This window comes from Gadus chalcogrammus, chromosome 9 (assembly GCF_026213295.1).
Source record: "Gadus chalcogrammus isolate NIFS_2021 chromosome 9, NIFS_Gcha_1.0, whole genome shotgun sequence".
Classification (NCBI taxonomy): Eukaryota; Metazoa; Chordata; class Actinopteri; order Gadiformes; family Gadidae; genus Gadus; species Gadus chalcogrammus.
The window spans coordinates 20975193-20999996 of record NC_079420.1 but is presented as its reverse complement, the minus strand read 5'-3'; the positions used below and the strand labels follow the sequence as shown (position 1 = coordinate 20999996).

Below are 24804 nucleotides of genomic sequence, written 5' to 3'. Positions count from 1 at the left end.
CTTATCGGACAACACACACATTTAACACCCCGACCGGCCGCACCTGGGTCGCTTTTCAGTGGCCGTGCTCCAGCGCTGATTTGGTGCGTGTGTTTGTTCAAACAGTTCCCAAGCCGCACTGCTCTTCCTGTGTGTGTGTGTGTGTTTTTGTGTGTGTGTGTTGGTGATTCCTTCCAGGGATTTTCCAATCTGAAAGGCTCAGGGCTTGCTCACGTCAGCTGCTAGAACTGTTGCTGTTGATCAGCAGGCACCGTGGCAGGAATGACCTCATCTGTAGAAGTATGTTTGCAGAAGAGGAAACGCCGGCGGCACAATTTGTAACCTTGTAAAAATGTCCTGTTCTTGCCCCCCCCTCTGCACCCCCACAGCCTGAAGGAGTTCCTACCCAAAGAGTACATTAAGCAGAGGGGATCAGAGAAGAAAATATTCCAAGTATGTTAAGTATTAGGAGGATTTGCCCGACATTCTTAGCACTGTTATGTTAAACTGTCCCTGCATTAACTGGCATGTAACACGACCGAGATAACATTGTTCACAGCACATTGCTGAAGGTCCTGTAATCTGTCACAGGAGTCTTGACACGTGTGTGTGTTCTTTCTGATGCAGGATCATAAGAACTGTGGGGAAATGACGGAGATCGAGGCCAAGGTCAAGTACGTCAAGCTGGCCCGGTCCCTGCCAACCTACGGAGTGTCCTTCTTCCTGGTCAAGGTGAGATCCCTCAGCTCCTCACCTCCCCAGGCAGGTGGTGCGCCATGCAAGAGCCCCACGGCGGGCGAGAACATGCAAAGAAGTTCCATGGATAAATCCTGATTCAAGATTGGATATTACGGTATTGGTCCCAGTGTCGTTCCGGGGAGGTATAAAAAGAAAAGATCAATGCAAGCCTTACTATTAGAAGCGATTTGTGTGCCATGAAGGGAAGCTCCTTAATGAGGGGCTGTAGTTACAGCAACAGACTGGCTCCCCTCCAGCATTAACGAGCAACAGCAGCTGTGTACTAACCGAGTGTAGCCCTACTGTCAAGTGCTGTCGCACATTTATGACTTTGATGAAGCCATCGAAACATGAAACGTGGTTCCGGTTTCACAGCACAAAGCAATATCTTTCAACAGTAAGGGGTTCACTGCACTTCTGGAAGCACGTTTGAGACCATGATAATTTGGGCTTCGGGCTGGACCGGCAGAGTGAGAGTGCAGTCTTGCCGGCATGATGAGAGACAGCAGGGACTCTGATAAGAGCTTTTCGGCGGAGGACCATTTGGGTTCTAAACCGTGTTGGAAATGGGGAGAGAGTCTCTCGCCCGCTATTGTGCTCCTAATGGACAACAATATGCAATGTTTTCGCAAGCATCTGAGGCAGGGAATCCAAGGTCAGGATTCATTTTGGTGTGTGTGTGTGTGTGTGTGTGTGTGTGTGTGTGTGTGTGTGTGTGTGTGTGTGTGTGTGTGTGTGTGTGTGTGTGTGTGTGTGTGTGTGTGTGTGTGTGTGTGTGTGTGTGTGTCTGTGCGCCCGCGCGCGTGCCTGTGCGTGCGTGTCATGAGGTGAAGCGATTGAGATTTTAAGACACTGTTAAATAATTCACTCCGTAGCCACTTTCTCTTGCAGCTGAAAGAGGCAGAGAGACAAGATGCGTGATCGCTGTAGAACTGGAGCACGTTCTATGAATCTCTGTCTGACTTCATCCTGGAGAGCTCATGGTTAGCTTAATTCACGTCAAAAATATTTAATTTAGGTCAAACAATATGTAGTGAAAGAGGGATGATTTCCACCCGATAGTGGGTTTGCGTGCGCATGTGTATGCGTGTGTGAGTGTGCATACATGTGAGTGTAAGAGTGTGTGAGTGCATACCTGTGTGCGCTGGTACGTGTCTGGAGCCAATTAAAGACTCTTTTGACATTGATTCAACCTTCTCTTTGGCTCCTTCCTGCCAGATATCTTCCCAGGGACGTTGGATTAAAAATAAATGTATGAAACTGTCTAAAAAAAAAGCACAGAACCACTTAAGATAGAAATACTTCCTGACTTGAATTCAAACCTTGCACACTGTCACACAAAGCAGTTGATTTAAAACAATGGATGGCTCCTTCCAACCCTGGGAAACCATTGTACTTGTCACTTTAAGCTCATTTGTCCTTGTGAGAAAGAACATTGAAACGCAGGGATCCAGCGCCTTCGTTCCTACCTCTTCATTTTGACCATGAGCTGCACAGCGCCCCCGCCTTATGGATCTACGACGCCTGGTCGACTCCCTCGCTCCTCCAAACCTGTAATCTCCTCTGTCGTGCCGTCATACGTTCCTGGAGGCGGGCCAAGAGGGCCTTCAACCCAACAGCCAGACATTATAGATTTGCATCGAGCGACGGGTTCGCAGCAGAGCCATTGGTGCAGAGAGCCCCACGCTGGGGGGCTGACAGTGAGTGCAACCTGGGTAGACTGGGGCCCAGTGGGTACAGCGGTTTAACAAGACCCGGCTCGGCAGGGTTCACAGCCAGAGTCCCTCGCCTCACCGCCGGCCGTGAACCCACAGACTGTCTAAAGGTCGGGAGAACCGATGAGGAAGGGGAGCATTATTAAGACGGCTCTGCCCAAGCAACGTTTGGTTACCTTTTTTACTGCCGTGTCTGAATCATTTCTGTAGGTGGGGGACACTCGCATGGTCTTCATGTCTTTCTTTCTTTCTTTCTTTCTTTCTTTCTTTCTTTCTTTCTTTCTTTCTTTCTTTCTCTCCTTCTTTGATTCTTTATTTATTTATGTATTCCTTTCTTTCCTTCCTTATTTCTTTCCTTCTTTTTTTCCTATTTTCTTTCTTTCCTTCTTCCTTTCTTTTTCTTTGATCCTTCCTTCTTTCCTTCTTTCTCTCTATCCTTCCTTCCTCCTTCCTGTCCTTCCTTCTTTCCCCAACCTCAGGAGAAGATGAAGAGCAAGAACAAGCTGGTTCCCCGGCTGCTTGGCATCACCAAGGAGTCGGTGATGCGGGTGGAGGAGAAGACCAAGGACGTGGTGCAGGAGTGGCCCCTCACCACCGTCAAGAGATGGGCCGCCTCGCCCAAGAGCTTCACCCTGGTAGCGCCTCGCCGTCCCAAACTACACACTACATGATACACACATGGGGACACCAAGCTACTGCTCCGTACAGGAACGCATAGGCCTCCTAATGGACCGCGTTTAACCACAGCTCCCACACGAGTTGTCCTCCAACACGAGTCTTGCATTGATTGGGCTTTAAAGGGAGCTGTATGTGGTTTACTTTGAGGCCTTTTAACCTGCACTTTCCTCCCAGAATATAATAGATTCTATAGGGGGAGAAATGGGAGAGATCAATGTTTTATTCATTCGAGAGCTATTTCCATTCTGTAACAGCGGCTGTTGTTGACAGCACAGTATCTTTCCCCACTCAATCGTCTTATTAGGCTGGTCTGCTCCCCGCTAGAAAGGAACACTGCATTTAAAGATTAAATAGGATGTGCCCATTCGGAATTAGAAAAAACGAGGAAAAAACGGATTGCGTGTGTTTACCAGCACTGATTTGAAAGAATTATTGTATTTCTCTATGGAACGCTTTGAAGTGAACAGTGGAGAGATTTCCCACTGAAAACGTCTAGCTGTAAATCAGCAACTAGAAGATGCTGGGACAAGCGTGAAAGCCAGTCAATTTTCTCCTTTTATCCGTTGAAGGAATGATGGCGGTTTGAGTTGGCGGTTTTATCGAACCACCTCATCTTGTGAGGAAACCACAAGTCACCGGAGCAGAAATAACCACTGGACTTTGAAAAAGTAATGGTATTTTAAAAGCTGCTAAATTTATCTGAGACCCCTTTTGCTTTGTCTTCTGTTGTGCTCTGAAGGATTTTGGGGAGTACCAGGAGAGTTACTACTCGGTTCAGACCACAGAGGGAGAGCAGATATCTCAGCTAATCGCCGGATACATCGACATCATCCTCAAAAAGGCAAGACATCATCTCCAGGCCTGTTGAAAAGACTTGCCGGCTTTACATTCTACTATGCGCACCATTCTTACCATGCTATGGGTCGTTAACGTTAGCCATGTTGTGCTAACCATGCTAGTGGTTGTTAATGCTAACCATATCGTGCTAACCATGTAATGCTAACCATGCTCTTGTGTACCTGGATCTTACCAGGCTGGTGTACGTTAAGGCTTACCATGTCATGCTAACTATGCTAGTGTAGATTATTGCTAACCATGCTCGTGTACGTTAAAGGAAACTTTGATATTTTCCACCTGGACCCTATTTTTGGATCATTTTGGGTCCAAGGGACTAATGCAGACAATCCTTTGGGAAATAGGTCCAGCATTGAGAGAGAACACTGCTTCCGTAATCTAAGGAAACGGGCTAATACTGGCTGTAATCCTTTGGGGCCATAGAGCCACGCCAATGTATCCTCTAAGGGACTTTTTTGCCCCTCACAGGCTCAGATTGTATCCTAACATTATGGAAGGGATCCCTACAGGGAATGAAACTTGTTTCTTTACCTTTCACTTGATCACGTCTGTTTGGTATTATATCCACACAAGTCTTCCGCAAAGAGAAGTCTTGCGAGGGTTGAATTGTTGCAGGAAGAGAAGAGTAGAAGCGGGAGTGAACTGGAGAGAGCAGAGTTTGTTGTGTTGGCCTACAGAAAGCTTAGTGTTATCTCAAAGATTTGGGTGAAGGAAAGTTGAGAGGGTAATGACATAGGGAACATCCTGCAGACATTCCAGAGAGAGACTTCTCCTTGAGAGAGACTTCGTTGGTCACAATAACAAACATAGCAGATCCGCAAGACCCAAAATAATCGAAAATAGCGTCCAGGTTGACCCTTGAATGTTTTTCCTTGAATGATAACCATGTCATGCTATCCATGCTAGTGTGCATTGATGCTAACCATGTCATGCTAACCATGCTTGTGTATGTTGATGGTCTTTCATTTCAACAGAAGCAGAGCAAGGATCGCTTTGGCCTTGAGGGGGATGAGGAGTCCACCATGCTGGAGGAGTCGGTCTCTCCAAAGAAGTGAGGGATTACCTCTGTGTGTGTGTGTGTGTGTGTGTGTGTGTGTGTGTGTGTGTGTGTGTGTGTGTGTGTGTGTGTGTGTGTGTGTGTGTGTGTGTGTGTGTGTGTGTGTGTGTGTGTGTGTGTGTGTGTGTGTGTGTGCGTGTGTGTGTTTGCGTGTAGAGTGCTCATGCTAGCCCCTGTGGGGTCCATACTGGGCTAAACACAAGCGTCTGCTGACCATTCATATTCAGGCTCTGAAGGCTGGTTCCCCCTCATGTGAATTCAGCCCTCACTGTTTAATTGTGCATGTAATTAAAATTGTAGATGGCCAGGCACAGTAACCACAAGAGGAGTCATGTAAAAGTAAAACACACACAAACGTCGTGGAAGTACTCAAACGTAAGTGTTAGTTTACCGAAATATATATATTTTGACAAACTAACTGTCCCCCAATGGGACAGTGAAGCTGCTTGATTATCATATTTATTTTGCTCATGAAGATATCTTCTTCTTGAAAACATTTCATTTGCATCTTGCCTCTGTAATGATTTCACCATTGGGGGCCTGTCACTCCTGGTTTGTGCGGCTGGTGTCTCGGTGTGGGGAGTCAGATGAGGGCTGACGGGCTGGTGTTCTGTCGCACCGCACTGCCGGGCCATTCGTCACTGTATATATACGTGTCCTTTTCTTCTGCTGAACACGCCAAGCCGTCCCCTCCCCGCCCGGCGACAGATGCAGAACGGCAGGATGCGTGCTGCTGCCCTCCCGATTCATGTTTTGGCTCTCACAAAATCATAATTGCTGCCTCTCAAAACAAGCCATAATTAACAATTAGATTTGGTGTCATCTGTTGAACATGACAGCGTAGCCACTCGTGCGTGCGTCTGTGTTTCTGCGTGCTTGCGTGTGTGTGTTTGTGCACTTGTGCTTTTGCTGTTGCCAACAAATAGTGGATGTCTTGTTCATCAACTTCTTTCCCTTTGTATATCCTCCATTGTGTTTCTTATTCGTTAAACAAAAAGTAATTCAAAAGGTTTTGCTAGTTTTGCGGTTAAACCATAACTGGGAAGGCGATTCCGCTCTAAAGTGAAATCTTACACCTAGAGACAGAGAGCTGCATGCCACATCAATTTATAGAGAAGCAGTGTCTTAAGGCCTGCACGGCACTTGTACAGTTGCCCTGACGTGTTTCATTCACATCAATAAAAGAGACAAAGAGGCTCTCTGAGGCCTCAGTATACTGGGAGTGTGTTTCTGATGCTCTGTAGAGATAACTTCTGGGACTAGCCAGATAATGTTGTGCAGCAAGCGAATCCACCGTCCTTGATCGGGGTCACGAACCGTCTCTTTAGCAAAATGCACCGAATTGATTCCCCTGTTCCTCCCAGGAACGTTCCTCATACAACAGCTCCCCTGTTCATCAGTACAGAAACGTTCACTTTGTTTAAGGGCAGGGGAAGCAGCTCTCCTCACACCCTCCCCACCGCCCTGTGTTGCTGCAGGTCCACCATCCTGCAGCAGCAGTTCAACCGCGTGGGCCACGTGGAGCACGGCTCGGTGGCGCTGCCCGGCATCATCCGGTCCGGCTCGGTCGGCGGGCCGGAGAACTTCAACCTGGGCTCCATGCCCTCGGGCCAGCAGCAGATCACCACGGGCCAGATGCACCGGGGCCACATGCCCCCTCTGGTAGGTGTTACAGATGGTCTGGAGCTTAAGACGATAACGGCGGGAACCAGGGATTCATTACTAGGCTGGCTCTCGTTTAGACGGTACCGGCTTAGTGTCCGATCGGGACTCGTTTCCTTTTGAAGCTATTTAGTGTAAGGGTATTTTAAGCAGGGTTAGGATGGTGTTGTAGATATGGTGTTGGACCCCCAGCTTCCATGAGCCAGGTTTGATCCCCTGTGTCTACAGCCTTATCTGCAGGCATCCTTTAAGCAGATGCCTAACCTCCACCTACCTAGTGGATTTTATCCGTGGCTTTCTTCAATACCACTGGATATGGATGTTTCAAAGAAACGTAGCCCTCCGTTACATGACCCATAGAAGAGAGTGGATCTTCAAAGTCCAACGAGGTCTTTGTGAGCATGGATGAGGAATGGTGAACTCCCTCCTGCCAATGGGAGTTGGATTCAGATGCTCTGCGAAGATAACGGCGAGCCAGAAAATGTTGTGCAGCGAGCCAATACACCGTCCATGAAAATTGGTCAAGAATCGTATTTTTAGCAAACAGGTTGTGCTAAACGGACTGAGTTAATGTACCTGCTGCTGACAAGAACATTCCTCATATAACAGGTCTTATAAACAGAAATACAAAATCGTTAACTTTCAAATTAGACGTGATGTGTGCTATGAGGATACACAAAAACATTGAGTATTTACATGTATTTGCACAAAAATATCATAATCAGGGAATCCTCCACTGATTAGAGAAACATCAAAGATGCCCTTTCATTTTTATGTCTCACCTCACCTGTCTTAGCTTGCCGTATGTTCCACCACCTGTGTTTTTATCGGTGTTTCTGTGTCTGTGTGTGCGTGCGCCTGTGTGTTTGTGTGTGTGCGCCTGTCTGTGTGTGTGTGTGTGTGTTTGCGTGCCTGTGTGTGTGTGTGTGTGTGCGTGATCTCGTCCTGCCAGAGCTTGGCCCAGCAGGCCTTGATGGGGACCATCAACAGCAGCATGCACGCAGTGCAGCAGGCTCAGTCTGACCTGGGCCACGTGGGAGACCTGCCCCCGCTCGGTCACGACCTGGTGAGCTCAGTGCGCCCCCACAACATGGACACACTCAATATCGGGATTACATTTTACAAATATTAAATAGTTTCCTGGGCTAATTTTCGAATTTTCAATTATTTATTTTTTTCTAAATATTATATTTGGATCCATGGAGCTTTTGTATCAGTGTTCAAGTTAACCCATGGTTTATGGCGGTATTACTGGCTTCATTATCGAGAACTGGTTGTCATGTCATTGTATTTGTCTCTACTATGGCGATATCTCTCCTACAGAGATTAAGTATTGTGATCAGAGGTAAGCCCATCAGTCAATAGGATGTACATTCATTTTATACAAAGGAACTGCAATGGATGACATTACGAAAGGATTGCAATATATCGCAATTTATTGAATGGGGACCACTGTATTGAATTGTAGTTTTAGATTCTTGCCCAAAACAACCCCAATACAGAAAAGCAGTAACAAGGTACAATATGCATTAAGGCCTAACATATAGTCAAACGTCTTGAATTCTTCTCTTACATTTTGAAGGGCTGTACGGTTCCAGATATGCTCATTATTTAATATTGCTCTTTGATCGTCAGATCTCACGATAATTATGTGGAAGGTTCAGCAACCAAAGTAACATGTATTTAATTTCTGGGGCCAAGCTCCCACAATGCAGTGGGAGTAGTACAGCTTTAGCCCTGTAATCCTCTACAAAGAGAATAAGTTGATATGAGCGGGAAAATCTCCCAGCGGGATCAAAGCCGATAGCCAGTCTTTGTTTCTGTCTCTCGCCCACTCAAAGGCGTCCAGGGTTTGGGTGCAGAACAAAGTGGATGAATCCAAACACGAAATCCACTCTCAAGTCGATGCCATCACCGCCGGCACAGCGTCCGTCGTCAATCTCACCGCAGGTGAGTGTGCAACGAGTGCTCCATCGATACCCAATGAAATCATGCTTCTGCATTACTCTCAGCTATCAGCGGTGGTGAGAACCTGCCGTGGTGAAAGCAGACCTAAAAGTCGACTCCACCGGCCCTGATAAGGTTGTCCTTCGATGCCAAAAGTCTTGAGAAAAAACGGTTGTCTTTCAAGCAAACCAAAACAATGAGAGCGTTGCAGCGGTTCCCCTGGTGCTTGGCCCGGGGCCAGCCCACTTCCTGTCCACCTCTCGCTGCGTTTTAATCTCTCGCAGCCATCTGCTCGGACACTCCGTCCCGCTCACTTGCTCCGTCTTGATTGGCCCGTCCCTGCGTAACCATGCCAAATGGCCCCTAATTATGACACTAACGTTCCTGTCTCGGTGCACGTGTGTGGGTGTATCTATGTGTGTGTGTAGGGGGGGGGGGGGGGGGTTATACCTGACACCTGCACGCCTTCACTAAGCTTTGTAAATCGATGCGGCAGAACATTGGGTCTAGTCCTGAAAGAGGGGCTGGCGGATGTGTGCTTTATCAGGAGAGTGAGTGTGATGGCCAGGTGGTTAGGATCGCTTCCCTGCCCAGCGGTAGCCGGGATCCAGCCCGTGTCCACCGTCTACCTGTATGAGTAATCCCAGGGCAGGATACCAGCTCAGAAGTTGCTTTTAAGCCTGTGATAAACGACTTAAAGGGGAACCGCCACGCTCTGCTATTTTTTGGAGTTTAAGAGAGTTCTGCTTCATACACCTGTAGTGGTGAAGTGTAGTGTAGTGAAATTATCACGGCCCGCAACATCGAGTCCATCCCTGTGTAAACGTGGTGGGAAATGAGCCCCATTGGGTTCTTTTCTGAAATCCGCCTAAAGCCAAGCCCCGGACCAAAAACGTAAACCGTTTGCGATTTGGTCGCAGAAACACCAAAGAAGCGGTGCTCTCTTATCGTGGAAAATATGAATCCACCCCCTGCAGGAGAGCCGGCCGAGACGGACTTCTCCGCGGTGGGCTGCGCCATCACCACCATCTCCTCCAACCTGACGGAAATGTCCAAGGGCGTCAGGCTGCTGGCGGCGCTGATGGACGACGAGGTGGGCAGCGGGCACAAGTTGATGGGCGCTGCCAGGACTCTGGCGGGGGCCGTGTCAGATCTGCTCAGGTCTGTGGAGCCCGCCGCCGCAGAGGTGAGGAGAACGCCGTCTCAGTGCACACGCTCACAGCCAGCGGCTGAGGCCGTTTCAACCTTGAGTTTGTTGTTGTTGCTGAAACCTTTTTTCTTTATATATATATATATATATCCTCTCTTCTAAAGCTCATGTTTGCAGAGCCTGAAGCGAAGGCAGTCGATACACTTTCTCAACAGTTGGATTGCGTATTATTTCCGTTTCCTTTAATCCTGCCGTCGGTATCTCATGTTTATTCGGTGCTGGGACGGTGGATACACGATCCAGAGCTGGAGTGTGTTTTAGTTTTTTTTACCTTACTTCCTTTTGATCCGACGAGTGTGATATGATTGACCCGGTTCGCACTGCACCAGGAGCCCGCCCCTCCCCCAGCACATGTTGTGCACGGTCGGGCCCGGGGCGGGGGGAGGGGCGGGCTGCGTGGGAGAGGTACGGGGTCAGTGGCGGCGTAGTGAATGCGATGATGTAATCCCCATGCAGCCCAGACAGACGGTGCTGAGCGCAGCCGGAAGCATCGGCCAGGCCAGCGGGGACCTGCTCCGCCACATGGGGGAGGGCGAGACCGACGAGAGGTTCCAGGTTGTGCACCCACCCACGCACGCACGCATGTACACGCGCACACACATACACGCATACACACGCGCAGGCACACACTCACACACACCGCCGTTGCTATGGCAGCCCTGCCAAACAGGAAGGGACTACACTTGGTTACAGGCAATTGTTTTTAAAACACATATACAGTTGGGCCATTGTTGTGGAACACGATTGTACTGTAACGCTGTTGTCATGTCTGTCAATGTCGTTTGCCCTCTTTACTTTTTATCTTCTGCTTCCGTTAATTATTATCATTTTCTTTCAAAGATTCCCCTACCTTCGTGATCTGTCTAAGTCAATCTCTGCTAAATGCTGTTCCTATGCTAATACCCTTCCAACCTTTTTAAAATGTTTTCAACCTTCACCTACTGCAGCAGCACCGTCGTCTCATCAACAGCTCTATGAATTGGCATCATGAGTCGATTTAACTGAAGAATACACAAAACATACTCAGAAGTACTCACATACTCACATACTCCAGAACCAGAACATTCCGGGGTTCCCTGAGGGCCCCGGTGCGAGGCAGCTGGGCCCGTGGTCACGGCAGTTTGGGTTGTTTCCCCAGGACATCCTGATGAACCTGGCCAAGGCGGTGGCCAACGCGGCCGCCATGTTGGTGCTGAAGGCCAAGAACGTGGCGCAGGTGGCGGAGGACACGGTGCTGCAGAACCGCGTGATCGCGGCTGCCACGCGCTGCGCCCTGTCCACCTCCCAGCTGGTGGCCTGCACCAAGGTACGGACCGGGGGCGCGGGGGTGGGAACGAGGTACAGACCAGGGGGGGGGGCGAGAGGGAGGGAACGAGGTACGGACCGGGGGGGAACGAGGTACGGACCAGGGGGGGTACGGACCACGACGCGAGCGGTCTTCAGCAGCTCGTGTCGTGTTTTAGGTGTCACACACTCAAGAAGTTTTTTTATTTTTATTTTTTTTTACAAAGACAACTGTTACGTAATGTTCTTCAAATATACCTTGTGTAATGAATATGCCATTGAGTGAGGTATATTGTTGTGGATATTAATTCAATGGTTGTTACATACGGGTAAAGCTGTGGGTGGAACTTGTGTTAGCTTACTGCTAAACGTACAGATATCATAAAGAATTTACATATTTACACAGACCACCAAACAACACTCACATAAATGTAATTAAATAAGACACATATTACACTTTTAATTGTCACAGATAGTCATTGAGCACCAGGACTGTAGATGAAAGAAACAAACCATGAAGGGCTTTCCTGTCATTGGGAGATAATGGGAGGTGCTTCCCACCACGGAGGTGATTAAACACAGGGTATGAATTACTCTGATTGACATTAATGTTTTTTATCCACTCAATCATCGGAAATTAAAATCTTTGTCTGTGGCGCTTTCGGCATAGTGTTTTTGCGTAGTCACGCAACAGCTGGGCCATAGCTGTGTGTAACCGCCGTTGTTCGTGTAATGTTTATAGCGCAGTGCATAGGAACCGCGAGCAGGAAGAGGTGTCCTGTTAGTGGACGATAATGTACACCCCTGGAACGTTATCGGCTTTTCTATTGGCTCTATTGGCTCTTCTATCGGCTCTTGTATTGGCTCTTCTATTGGCTAATCTGAATCCAGTATTGAACCATGCGGCGGTATAAAGACATATCTGAATCCAGTATTGTACCAGGCGGCGGTATAAAGACGTGTCCATCCTGCCCGCCCCCCCCTAGGTCGTGAGCCCCACCATCAGCTCCCCCGTGTGCCAGGAGCAGCTGGTAGAGGCGGGCAAGCTGGTGGAGCGCTCAGTGGAGACGTGCGTGCGGGCGTGCCGCACGGCCTCGGAGGACGGCGGCGGTGGCGGCGGGGAGCTGCTGGCCCAGGTGGGCGGGGCGGCGGGCACGGTCAGCCAGGCACTGGGCGACCTGCTGCAGCACGTCCGGCGCTACGCCAGCCGCGGCGAGCCCATCGGCCGCTACGACCAGGCCACCGACACCATCATGAACGTGACGGAGAACATCTTCACCTCCATGGGCGACGCCGGTGAGCCAGGGAGGGAGGAGGGAGGGAGGGAGGGAGGGAAGAGTTGGGGGGGAGAGGGAGAGGGAGGGAGAGAGGGAAAGGGAGGAGGTGGGGGGAGACGGACGGAGGGAGAGGGAGGAGGTGGGGGAGAGAGGGAGGGAGGGAGGAGGTGGGGGGAGACGGACGGAGGGAGAGGGAGGAGGTGGGGGAGAGAGGGAGGGAGGGAGGAGGTGGGGGGGAGAGGGAGGAGGGAGGGAAGAGGTGGGGGGAGAGGGAGGAGGTGGGGGGGGGGAGGGAGGGAAGAGGTGGGGGGAGACGGACGGAGGGAGAGGGAGGAGGTTGGGGGAGACGGACGGACGGAGGGAGGGAGGGAGAGGGTGGAGGTGGATGGAGATGGAGGGAAGGAAGGGGCGAGAGAAGGGAGGGAGAATGACTTGGCACAATTAGCGTTCACATTGTGAGCAGTGACTCTGCAGATTTTTATGTTTGATTCATATATAAACATATAAAATGTTAATGTACTTTATGACAACATTATTTGTATAAATTCAGTATATGCATCTACATGTATCTATCATTTATACATTTTATATATGTATATATTAAATGGTAATTAGTAGTCTTGGAAAACATGTAAGTTCATGTTTTTCCCAGAAATGTATATAGTATATTCAAGACGTCGTAAGAATTTTGTTATACCTCATTCACATGGTTCTTCTGGACGAGACTCAAATCTCTTTAACACAAGAGACCTATTTTACTTTACTTAAGAAGTACTCAAATTTCCCAAGGGCAGCTGGCTGTTATACTATTTACAAGTTTCATGGAGCCCTTTGAGTATTTTCATATTCATGTGAAATCAATATGGAAACATTTCTTTCATCATCAGCCGCCTGTGAGTTTGTGAGACCTCCATAATAACTGTCTGCCTGGTGGTGTGACAAACACAGTGTCACAATGTCAGAACCCATCCTCCACTCCAGGGTGGTAGAAAGCATGCCATCCAGAATGGCTACAGCTTTTACAATCTGGCTTCAATCTGCATCAGGCTTTGAAACCTAAGAAGAAACACATGACCTTGGCTTTCCTGTTTCTTTTCAAAGACAAACTAAATTGTCGACAAGGTATTACCACTAGCTTGGAGAAAGGTAGAACAGCTAGACAGAACAAAGCTAGAACATATCTTGAACATATCTTGAACAAAGCTAGAACAAAGCTAGAACGCCTAGCTAGAACAAAGCTAGAACACCTAGCTAGAACAAAGCTAGAACACCTAGCTAGAACAAAGCTAGGACACCTAGCCAGAACAAAGGTTTAACCCCTCGCTAGAACAAAGCTAGATAAAGGTGGAACAGCTCACTGAGGAGCTCCGGTCTGAGCCGGTGCGAGGTGTGGCCGTGTAGCAGCCTGGATGTGTTGTCAGTGTGTGAGTGAGGGTTATTTATAGATGCTAGTGGGTGTTTGGGAAAAACTGCTCATTATGGCTATCGCAATCATCGTCACCTGCTAGAATGGATGTTCAGTATCTGTCGAACTGTAATTTATGTGAAAGTGAATAGCCAGCGATTTCTGGCTATCCAGAACAATTACAGTTGGTATTCTTACGATAATCATAGTTATTGAGCTCATGTTCATTCATGGGTGCATGTCTGAACACTGTCTGTGGGTGGGTGTGTGTCCGTGCATATGTATGTGGACGTTTGTTTTTGTGTGTGTGTGTGTGTGTGCGTGATTGTGTGTGAACAGGGGAGATGGTGCGTCAGGCCCGGGTGCTGGCCCAGGCGACCTCTGACCTGGTGAACGCCATGCGGTCGGACGCGGAGGCGGAGGTGGACGTCGACAACTCAAAGAAGCTGCTGGCCGCCGCCAAGCTGCTGGCGGACGCCACAGCGCGCATGGTGGAGGCGGCCAAGGTGGGGCGGGCCGGGCCCGCACGGCGGCCACGACGGCGCTCAGTAGAACAGGATTCAGGGCGACATTAACGCTGCTGCCCGAACCCATGGGGAGGGATAGTGTAGTGAGTAGCGAGGGGGTTTGAGACGTCACAAACACGTAGCCAGTGTAACTCTACCCTGTGTGCTCCTTAATGACGTGCGTCTCCAATGACTTGCTTTGGATCAAAGGGTCCGCTAAATGTCCAAATAGTCAAAAGTGTTTCAGTTTTTGTATTTGATTTCGTTCCCCATGAAACACAAACACAATCTGTGCTCCGAGAAATATTCGATTAGAACATACGGATTATTGTTTATTGCAGTGTGAAATAAGCCGTTATTTTAAACTCCCGATAATTATGTACGGCATCAGTGGTTTTTAATAAGCCCCTGGCAGCATTGGCTGCTATAAATGAGCAGGATATTATTATAACCAATGTGATTTTCTTGTCCAAGTGCAAGCATTGCGTGCAACTCATTAGATGTATTTGATCTATGACACATTAATCACCACATCACTGGGATCCTGATGGAGAAATATAATGCTGCCGAGGCTGGTCTCCTTGGCAACAGTGACAAAACACTGCTACATGCATCCCATCGCTCACGTAGCCGGGGCAGACATTCAGATGTGACGAGATTGCACTATTTTTTTCCGTCATTCAATATGTTAATTATAAGTCTGTGTGTGTGTGTGCATGTGTTTGTGTCAATGGTGTCTTGATGTGTGTGTGTGTGTGTGTGTGTGTGTTTCAATCCACATGCATGTATCTGTTTGAATCTGTGTGTGGGTGTGTGTGTCTACGTGTCTGTCTGTCTGACTGACTGACTGACTGACTGACTGACTGACTGACTGACTGACTGACTCTGTGTGGTTCTGAATGTTTGTGTGTGTGTGTGTGTGTGTGTGTGTGTGTGTGTGTGTGTGTTTCTGCCTGCATGTGTGCATGTGTGTTTCTGCATGCATGTGTGCATGTGTCTGTTTGTGTGTGTGTGTGTGTGTGTGTTTCTGCATGTGTGTGTGTGTGTGTGTGTGTGTGTGTGTGTGTGTGTGTGTGTGTGTGTGTGTGTGTGTCCAGGGGGCGGCGGCCTACCCGGACAACGAGGACCAGCAGCAGCGTCTGCGGGAGGCGGCGGAGGGGCTGCGCGTGGCCACCAACGCCGCCGCGCAGAACGCCATCAAGAAGAAGCTCATCAACAGACTGGAGGTGAGACGCCAGCCCCCCCCGCCGCCCCCACGGCCCCGTCGCCCCCACGCCCCCCCCTCCCTCCCTCCCCACGCCCCCGTCAGAACACAGACACATTAGAGACGCTGCTTCACTCATCAGCCGCCCCCGTGCGGCGCTCCGTAATGGGACTGCGCCCGAGGACAAGTCCCAGAGATCGATCAGGGCTGCACTGCACAAACACCGCCCCCCCCCCCAACCCCACCTGCTGGGCCCCTGGGGGTAATGGGAGTCTGAGTCAAAAAATGCAGAAATAATTTTGTATTGATTTTGTGCAAACGAGGCGATGTGGGATATCCTCTTTTCTCCGGGCCGCTGTCGCAAAGGGCAGCGTGTCTCGTTAGCTCGCTAAATGAGCCGGTCTAAGTATGATAATAGATGGACGGTTCTCCCCCTCTGGTACCTGCTGCAGAACTCATTATGCTGACACACTCAACGCACATAAACATCACCTCTTGCTCATTACCTTTTTTACGGTTATAAAAACAGTGCTAATAGAGTCTGCATATTGATGAGGAATGTCTGAGTGTAAAGTGTGTGGGACAAAAAGTGGATCTTAGATGGTTGATCTTTTGCGTACATTTAGTTGTGAGTTAAACAATGTATACGAGATGAGCCTAAATATAGAATTACCTAGCTATATACTGACATTTGTAAAGAGGAGATCGAAAAGGAAACTATACGCACTCCCAACCATGACGAGTTGCATATGATCACCATGCAGCCCATACATTTTACGAGATGCATGTTGTAATGCTTTCCTGCTGCTGACATTCTACTTAACTCTATTCTCCCAACATTCAAGCGTTGAAAGGATGAGTCACTGAACATTGTTATTAAATCCTTTTTTTGCTGCAGTCCTCTGCGGGTATATATGATAGGATTTCTGTTAGTTTCACAGCCAACTCTATTCAGCTTCTTAACTGACTTCAAATAGTACTGTCATCATGTTTGTTTTCCCCAGGACAAAAGACAGCATTGTTGATCAGCTCCCTTCCCATTGTTTCCTCTCATCCACTCAACTAGGACCGTCTCCCCCCTCTATTTTCCCTTATTTCCTCTTTTCAAAGTCAGCCTTGTGTTTGCTTGTGTGGACATTTGACAGCCGAGGGAAAATGTTTTCAGTGCAGCCCTGTTAAACGGCTGTAAAGTCAGACCAGTCCCCGCACGACGCCGCAGCGAGTGCAGCAATCTCCTGGTTAAGTGATGGACTCGTAAAAGAACATTGACATCCCAAAGACATTGTCTTTGGGACCGGCGCGTGGCAGATTAACACTTCACAGAGAGCATTGGCTCTGTCATCCTGTCCGAGCGGCGCTGGTTGAGCCCTGACGCTGTCCACGGGTTTCCCCCCCCCCACAGATAGCGTCCAAGCAGGCGGCCGCAGCCGCGACCCAGACCATCGCAGCTGCTCAGAACGCCGCGGCGTCCAACAAAAACACTGCGTCCCACCAGCAGCTAGTGCACAGCTGCAAGGTACGCACTCACACGCAAAACACGAAACCCACGCACACATGTACATCCCGATCGCACCACCGGGACACGGCGCTCACATGAAGCCCGGCTGTGGTGAAGGAGGTGCGGTGTGCTTTCTGAGCAGATTGCACTCCGTTGATTAGAATCTGGGCCATCCTCTGCTTTTTCCCCCTCAGTTGGTCGCAGACTGCATCCCCCAGCTGGTCCAGGGGATGAGGAGTAGCCAGGCCCAGCCGGACGAGCTCAGTGCCCAGCTTGCCCTCATTATGGCCAGCCAGAGCTTCCTGCAGGTACACGAGGCACCCCTCTCGCCCATTAGCATATGGAGCCAAAGCCGCCTTCTCGTGTGACATGCGACCGCATCCTGTTGTGTTCCCATTACCCTGCCCTTTTAGCCCTGCAGCAAGATGGTGACATCTGCCAAGGCGGCGGTTCCCACGGTGACGGACCAGGCCGCCGCAATGCAACTGGGCCAGTGTTCCAAGAACCTGGCCACCTGCCTGGCTGAACTCAGGACCGCCACCCAGAAGGTTTGTTTATTCAAAACAACCGTAGTACCGCCGTTTGTCAACCTGAGGCCCACCTGTTCCACTCGGCCGGGCTGCACAGATGATGGGGGGGGGGGGGTTTGTCCGTCCCCGCCCACCAGTGGAGGGGAGAGACGTTCTTATTGTAACGCCAGATCCTCTTCCACCGCTCACCACCACAGGCCCATGAAGCGTGCGGGCCCTTGGAGATCGACTCGGCCCTGAAGACGGTCCACACCCTCCGGAGCGAGCTGCAGGACGCCAAGATGTCGGTCATCGACGGGCAGCTGAGGCCCCTCCCCGGGGAGTCGGTCAGTACCACACCGGGACCCCCCCCCCCTAGCTCTCAGAACACACTGCTCCTTCATGTCCGTTCCCGCGTCACGGGGCGTTGGGCCCAGACGCTTGCTCTGGTTATTAGATCATCCTGCATTATGTCTAATAACAGGACGTCCTGCCCGTGCGGTTTATTCCACTTGTACCGCAGTTGCCAACAATAATTACATATTGGATACTTTCAACTTTAATGTTATTGTGTTTTATCGAATCAGATGACATTTAAATATTAAAGCGGTGCTTTGACCGTCCACAAACATCTGGTGGATAGTTGGTAGTTTATTGTTGGATTCGTAGCAAATTGATTGTGAACATTTAAACGGCAGAGGAGTCCCGTTAGTGAGGAACAACCATTGGAACGTTATTGACCAATCGGTATCAAGTATTTAACAAGGCTGGGGTGTTATACGAGATGGGTACAGTAGCTCATGTGTGCTGCTGTTGTTGTGTGCCCCCCCCCCCCCCCCCCCCCAGCTGGGGAAGTGTGCCCAGGACCTGGGCAGCACCTCCAAGGCGGTGGGCTCCTCTATGGCCCAGCTGCTCACCTGCGCCGCGCAGGGCAACGAACACTACACAGGTGAGGGGAGCGTCGGCCAATCACAGCTCTGCAATGACTGCCTCTTCTGGTTTTCTGTGTTTGTTTTTTTTTGCCAGATTTTGTAGAATTGATTATGCTGTAATGCTTTTTTTGTTGTGTAATTGTAGACAAGACAAACGTACCGGTCACTCCCGCCATACAGTGTCTAGTGTAAACAGGGGCAGAAGTCGGGCGATGTTGTTGGTTGTGGTTTTAGTCTGATCTCCTCAGAGTGAACCCGGCTGGGGCCGGCTATCTGTCTCCGAGTCAAGCTGAATTGGTGCTCGCGGGAGAGGGGAGAGGAGACGGCGAGTGAATAGTGGATCCGTAGCGCCACGGCTCTGGGGCGCTGGGAGGCCCTGGGTGCTGCCGGCCGCTCGTTCCTCTTCTTTTCATTTGATTTAATGTTATTTCAGCCAACCGCCCGGCGAGGTCGGATGAGCCAAGGGCAGCTCTCGGGCAGCGTTTCAACATATTAGCCGATGGGTTTAAATAATTAGCCTGCCACACTTTATAATTATTCAAAGTCGTAATACCTGGTGCGTGGGTGATGCCTTGCTATTCGATACTGGGTTAATAAATGAGAAGAGATAATGTGTTCAGCGGGCTGCTTTGTCCGCAGACGGCAGGTAATGCAATGAAATGATGGCGGCAAAATACTCAATTGGTTATTCAATGAATAAAGCGCTGTTTCCCTGTCCCAATCAATTGCCCAGACCCAGCCAGACAAAATCTGTGGCTTCTGGAGTGCAGGAGAATAGTGGCTGATGAGAACATTCTAGCTAGCTGCTGTGTGGATGATTTCAGAGCTGTAAAGCCAGAAAACAGAAAAGAGCCTTAGAGAGCAAGATTCAGAAACTAAATCACCCAAAAATACCTCCCCTTCCTCCCTGCACCCCCCCCCGTGTTGCTGCCGCATGGAGAGTGTCTCATTTCACCCACCTGGGACTGACAGGCATAATGTATTCCCCGAACCAATCAGAGAAGAAATTCCCATGATTGGTCAGAAATGAGCCGGGAGCATATCTGCAATCCAAATTGGCTGGTGCAGATTCAGGCGCGCAGTCGACCAGAACGGGTTTTCTCAGAGAGCGTTTTACCCGCTAATAGCTGGCGGATGGCTGTGGCATTTCTAACTAATTACGCTCAAATGATAGCTCTTTAATCTTACCCACAGCACCTTTTAATCTCAGACGGCAGGCAATTCAATGTCATTATGACAGAAGATTACTCATTAATTGAATGCTGAAATAAAATATGCCGTTACCCTGACGTAACCCCAACCGGAGCAGAACGCGTCGGGCCTATAACTCAGTGGTGTGGACACTCTGGATAGGACCCTGCGTCCACTGACTCCCCTGCCCGGCGCCCCCTCTCTCCCCAGGGGTAGCGGCCAGGGAGACGGCCCAGGCGCTGCGGACGCTGGCCCAGGCGGCCCGCGGTGTGGCGGCCAGCACCATGGAGCCCCAGGCCTCGGCCGCCATGCTGGACTCGGCCCAGTGTGTGATGGAGGGCTCGGCCATGCTGATCCACGAGGCCCACCAGGCCCTGCTGCACCCGGGGGACGCCGAGAGCCAGCAGAGACTGGCGCAGGTGAGCCCCCTGTCCCGGTCCTCGACCGCAGCACGGCCACAGTGCGTCCCATCGGGGGATAGTCCCACAATAACCTTCTCCTGCTCCTTCTTCAAGACGATCCTGCACTTGTTAGCGCTGTGATCGCCTTTCCCTCCCATCTCCTCTGGTGTTAGAGGTCTCTCCCTCTCAGCAGTGCAGTAACATGGTCAAAGCTGTTTGCATGTAGCTGGCGCTGCTCCAGCGGGATGCCTCTGTTGTTTGGCATGTGTCGGCGACAGCAGCCATTACATTAGCGACATGGATCGCAGTTAGCCGGGAGTGTAATTTGCATTGAGGAGCTGTTGTGTTTTTGTCTCTCTCGCCTCAAGCACTGCCCTGGGACCGCGCGTGCCTAGCCGGGGGTTGTTAAGCTGATGAAGGAGGGCCTACTTACGGAGAGCGATGTGCCAATGTGTTTCAGGTGGCCAAGGCTGTGTCCCACTCCCTGAATAACTGTGTGAACTGCCTGCCGGGCCAGAAGGACGTGGACATGGCCCTGCGGAGCATCGGGGAGGCCAGCAAGAAGCTGCTGGTGGACACGGTGAGTCCAGGCGCATCACGCCATGAGCGTTCAACTCTTCTCGGACGCCTTGTAATCCCGCATGCTGTTATTAATAGAGAATCCTCTATCGCTGTATTTGGTCGTCGATCCAAAGTTTTGCACGCCTCCACTTCCCTCTGGGCTTTCTGACAACAAGAACCCGAACCTTGTCGTCGTTTCTCATTAACGGTGTGTTTATTTCTTTATATATAAGCTGCTACATGTCATGATGGTCACCTTGTCGTCCCCCCCCCCCCCCCCCCCACCGCGGTGCAGCTACCCTCCTGCGGGAAGTCGTACCAGGAGGCCCAGACGGAGCTGAACCACACGGCGGCCGAGCTGAACCACTCGGCGGGGGAGGTGGTGCACTCCTCGCGGGGCACCAGCAGCCAGCTGGCCATGGCCTCGGGGAAGTTCAGCCAGGACTTTGACGAGTTCCTGGACGCCGGCATCGAGATGGCGGGCCACACTCAGGTAGGCCCCATCATCCTGGTTCCTGAAGCCCCCCCCCCCTCCAACATTAGAGTTTTTCTTTGGTCTTTTTACCAGTACAAAAGGCTTTTCAATGTAACCCAGGTTTGACATGCTCAAATCGACCAAGTGTTTGTTGGTGGTATGGGTTCATTTTGGACTCTGCAGACATCAGAGGGTTAATATCAAGTGGGTTGATACTTGATGACCTCCTTCCTGTCGGTGGGAGCGCCGTGAGGGGCTGGGACGCGTTCGGTGATGACGGCTAACGGACTCATTCTCTTAACAGGCACGCGCTTGTCCCTCCGAGTATTAGCACAATGAGACGTAACGAGATCCGCGATGATGTTCTGGTTATTCTGCTCGTTAATTTGCTCTGATCATCAGGGAGTAGGGAGGCTGTGTGTGTAGCACAACAGGCGGAGTGGTCGGGAGGGGATAGACGGGGGGGGAAATGAGCACGTTCATTGTCCTACTCTTCGTTAACCCTTAAACCATGGCTGGGAGATCAGTTTCATTGCTCTTGTTTTTTTGCATACGTAATACAATGAAAGAAAGATCTACAAGGGGGAAGGGATGTTTGACACATCCGTCCGCAGCGATGGTGATTCATCACTGTGGACGGAACCCAGACTGAAAACAGGTGTGCCTCTGTCGTTCGGATTCCGCAGAGTTGCGACGATCAGATCCAAGTCATCGGTAATCTGAAGAACATCTCCATGGCGTCCAGTAAGCTGCTCCTGGCCGCCAAGTCTCTGTCCGTGGACCCCGGCGCCGCCAACGCCAAGAACCTCCTCGCCGTGGCCGCCAGGTAAGAGAGAACGCCGTAGATGCAATCGAGATACAACACGCGGGAAACCTGTCTGCATCGGACAAAACGCTCCAGTTCAGGGCTACATCTCGGGGCCGCTCCCCGTCCGTCTCGCAACACCGTCCGTCCGTGGCGTGATCTTCCTCTTTCTGCCGCGTCTGTCGGCCGGGGCTGGAGGAGAAGGAACCTTTTTTTCTCAGTGGAGAGGAGCCAAGTCCCGCAGCCAGCCCCAGAGGACCACTGCGGGCCTGGCTGCCTCCTCTCTGTCCAATTAGGAAGATGGAAGCGCTGGCTGGAGCCCATCCGTGCTCAGCAAGGCACGACGCAGGCATGCTTCAACACAGCCTCATCGCTCCTGTGTGTTGCGGGCGGGCGGCTCTTGTAGGGAGAACGCGCGTGTGTATGTGTGGGTGGGTGGGTGGGTGGGTGTGTGTGTTTCTGTGTGTACAAGTGGGTTTGGGAAAGAGAGTGAAGGGTAAAAGGTATATGTTGTGTTTCCAGGGCAGTGACAGAGAGCATCAACCAGCTGATAACACTGTGCACACAGCAGGCCACTGGACAGAAGGAGTGTGACAACGCCTTGAGGGAGTTGGAGGTAGGGCACTTTGGTGTCACGCACCGTCATGCACTCTGCCTATTAAACCCGGACCTGGCACTCATCTACTGCAGCCTTTTACTGCGAAATATCTGAACTCGACAGTTTCTCAGGAATATACCGGCCCTTCCAGGAGTCAGTCCATCCAGGGATTGTTTTTCTTTAAATCGTTGAAATCCAGTCCACTTTAGCCCCCTATAGCTATAACTGTACAGGTTTAGGTATAGATACGGAACACAACCGATTATAATCCGCTTGGCATGCGGGAATCCACAGTGTTTTGCTGTTGCACTGCCGTGCACCGTCTCCATGGGAATTAATCAGCCAATCATTTACCCCCGCTGAGCTTCTAGGGCCTGTAGCTCGTCCCCCTGCCTCTCGGATGAATCAACTGCCATTCATCAGCCGCCATGTTGTCTGCAGAGCCCATGAACATCTAATGGCAGCAATTTCTGCCTTTTCGAAGAAAAACACAGACTCTGTTTGTTTGGTCGACACACACCCATACATTAAGTTTAGTATAAACACTTAGTTACATACATTAAATTCATGACGTTTCTATACTATATTCATAATTTTATTTCTATTTTCTACATGTAAATTACCCATTTTCTGTTATCGCTGTCTCAGTGTAACTTATCCGACCTTGTACGAAACAAACCTCGCTATAATACAGTTCTGTGTGTGTGTGTGTGTGTGTGTGTGTGTGTGTGTGTGTGTGTGTGTGTGTGTGTGCGTGTGCGTGTGTCCAGGCCGTGCGAGGGCTACTCGACAACCCTAACGAGCCGGTGAACGAGCTCTCCTACTTTGACTGCATCGAGAGCGTCATGGAGAACTCCAAGGTGACAGGAACACCTCTCCCCCTGTTTATACACCCGGCCAGCCGCTCAAGGCCCCCCATGTCAACCCCTGATCTCCATCCCCGCCACCCGCAGGTCCTTGGGGAGTCCATGGCCGGCATCTCTCAGCACTGCAAGACGGGCGACGTGGCCGCCTTCGGGGAGAGCGTGGGCGTCGCCTCCAAGGCCCTGTGCGGGCTGACGGAGGCTGCCGGACAGGTGAGATCACAGCCCCGCTCTCTCCCCCCCACACAGATGAATCCCCCTTCTCCTTTCATCTCCTCCTCGCCCCCTCACTGTCCTCCTCCTCCTCCTCCTCCTCCTCCTCCTCGTCACGAGTCCTTCGGAAGGCTTTGTAGTTTGCAGACTCCCCAGAAGAAGAAAGCAGAACCACTGTGCCGCTCCCTTTAAACAAGGCACCAGCCAAACTCTCCTTGTTATTTTTGTACTCTTCTTAATAATAGCCCTATTAACCTTTTAATGCATCACTTTTTTTAATTAATTTTACAAAGTGCGTGTTCTTACCTTTCTACTACTTTTATTTAAGGCCAGGTTAACAAAGTGCTTGTCGTGTTCTTCGTTTATTAATCATAATAATAATGATAACAGTAGAAACCCGTCTACTACCCTTATTAAGAGCCAGGTAAACAAAGGGCATTCTGTTCCTGCAGGCCTCGTATCTGGTGGGCGTCTCGGACACCAACAGCCTCTCCGGCCAGGTGGGCCTGGTGGATCCCATTCAGTTTGCGCGGGCCAACCAGGCCATACAGATGGCCTGTCAGAACCTGGTGGACCCAGCCAGCAGTCCCTCGCAGGTGGGTCCGGGGTCCGCGAGGAACCGCTCATACCAGTGCTGTTGTTATTATACCCGGAGGCGACTGCAGAGTTTGCTGTTTTAAGTTTTCAAAATGTCCTCATATCTGCTTTGAGAGAAATGGCACAGTACGGGGTTTGTGGAAAAGTTTTGCTTGGTCTGGTATCCTATTTACAGTAGTTCATGGACAGTTATGGACAGCATTGCACATTTGTTCTTTTTTATAACCTTGCTATATTAACCTGACTATTTCCTTGTGACTACACCTTTGTTTCTGTTTGTCCAGGTCCTGTCTTCAGCGACCATCGTGGCCAAGCACACCTCTGCCCTCTGCAACGCCTGCCGCCTGGCCTCCTCCAAGACCTCCAACCCGGTGGCGCGGAGGCAGTTCGTCCAGTCGGCCAAGGAGGTGGCCAACACCACCGCCAACCTGGTCAAGACCATCAAGGTCGGACCCACCGCCACACTCCACAAGACACTGGGCCTACTCTACATCACATTTATATTGTGATATACATAGTATACGTCTCTTCCAATCTCACTGGCATTGATTTCATAATTCTAATAATAAATCATCATAAATATCGTCGTTGTGTAATATAGTATCAAGTCAGCATCTAAAGATGTGTAGTTGTATTCTTATTCG

General features: G+C 50.4%; 1 protein-coding gene across 4 annotated transcripts in view; it reads left to right on the top strand.

The window, feature by feature from the left end:
* Positions 1 to 24804, top strand: part of tln2b (talin 2b) — an 83264-nt gene that overhangs the window by 28866 nt on the left and 29594 nt on the right. For all 4 annotated transcript variants that reach the window (XM_056597983.1, XM_056597982.1, XM_056597980.1 and 1 more), the window contains exons 8-35: positions 369 to 432; positions 607 to 711; positions 2912 to 3067; positions 3850 to 3951; positions 4940 to 5016; positions 6501 to 6684; positions 7637 to 7750; positions 8526 to 8634; positions 9609 to 9817; positions 10298 to 10396; positions 10980 to 11147; positions 12112 to 12421; positions 14147 to 14313; positions 15411 to 15539; positions 16920 to 17033; positions 17210 to 17323; positions 17429 to 17563; positions 17743 to 17871; positions 18371 to 18473; positions 19858 to 20066; positions 20509 to 20628; positions 20905 to 21102; positions 21771 to 21910; positions 22412 to 22505; positions 23258 to 23347; positions 23441 to 23563; positions 24016 to 24159; positions 24445 to 24606. In XM_056597983.1, the coding sequence (XP_056453958.1) occupies positions 369 to 432; positions 607 to 711; positions 2912 to 3067; positions 3850 to 3951; positions 4940 to 5016; positions 6501 to 6684; positions 7637 to 7750; positions 8526 to 8634; positions 9609 to 9817; positions 10298 to 10396; positions 10980 to 11147; positions 12112 to 12421; positions 14147 to 14313; positions 15411 to 15539; positions 16920 to 17033; positions 17210 to 17323; positions 17429 to 17563; positions 17743 to 17871; positions 18371 to 18473; positions 19858 to 20066; positions 20509 to 20628; positions 20905 to 21102; positions 21771 to 21910; positions 22412 to 22505; positions 23258 to 23347; positions 23441 to 23563; positions 24016 to 24159; positions 24445 to 24606 (3868 nt within the window). The remainder of the gene's footprint in view (positions 1 to 368; positions 433 to 606; positions 712 to 2911; positions 3068 to 3849; positions 3952 to 4939; positions 5017 to 6500; positions 6685 to 7636; positions 7751 to 8525; positions 8635 to 9608; positions 9818 to 10297; positions 10397 to 10979; positions 11148 to 12111; positions 12422 to 14146; positions 14314 to 15410; positions 15540 to 16919; positions 17034 to 17209; positions 17324 to 17428; positions 17564 to 17742; positions 17872 to 18370; positions 18474 to 19857; positions 20067 to 20508; positions 20629 to 20904; positions 21103 to 21770; positions 21911 to 22411; positions 22506 to 23257; positions 23348 to 23440; positions 23564 to 24015; positions 24160 to 24444; positions 24607 to 24804) is intronic.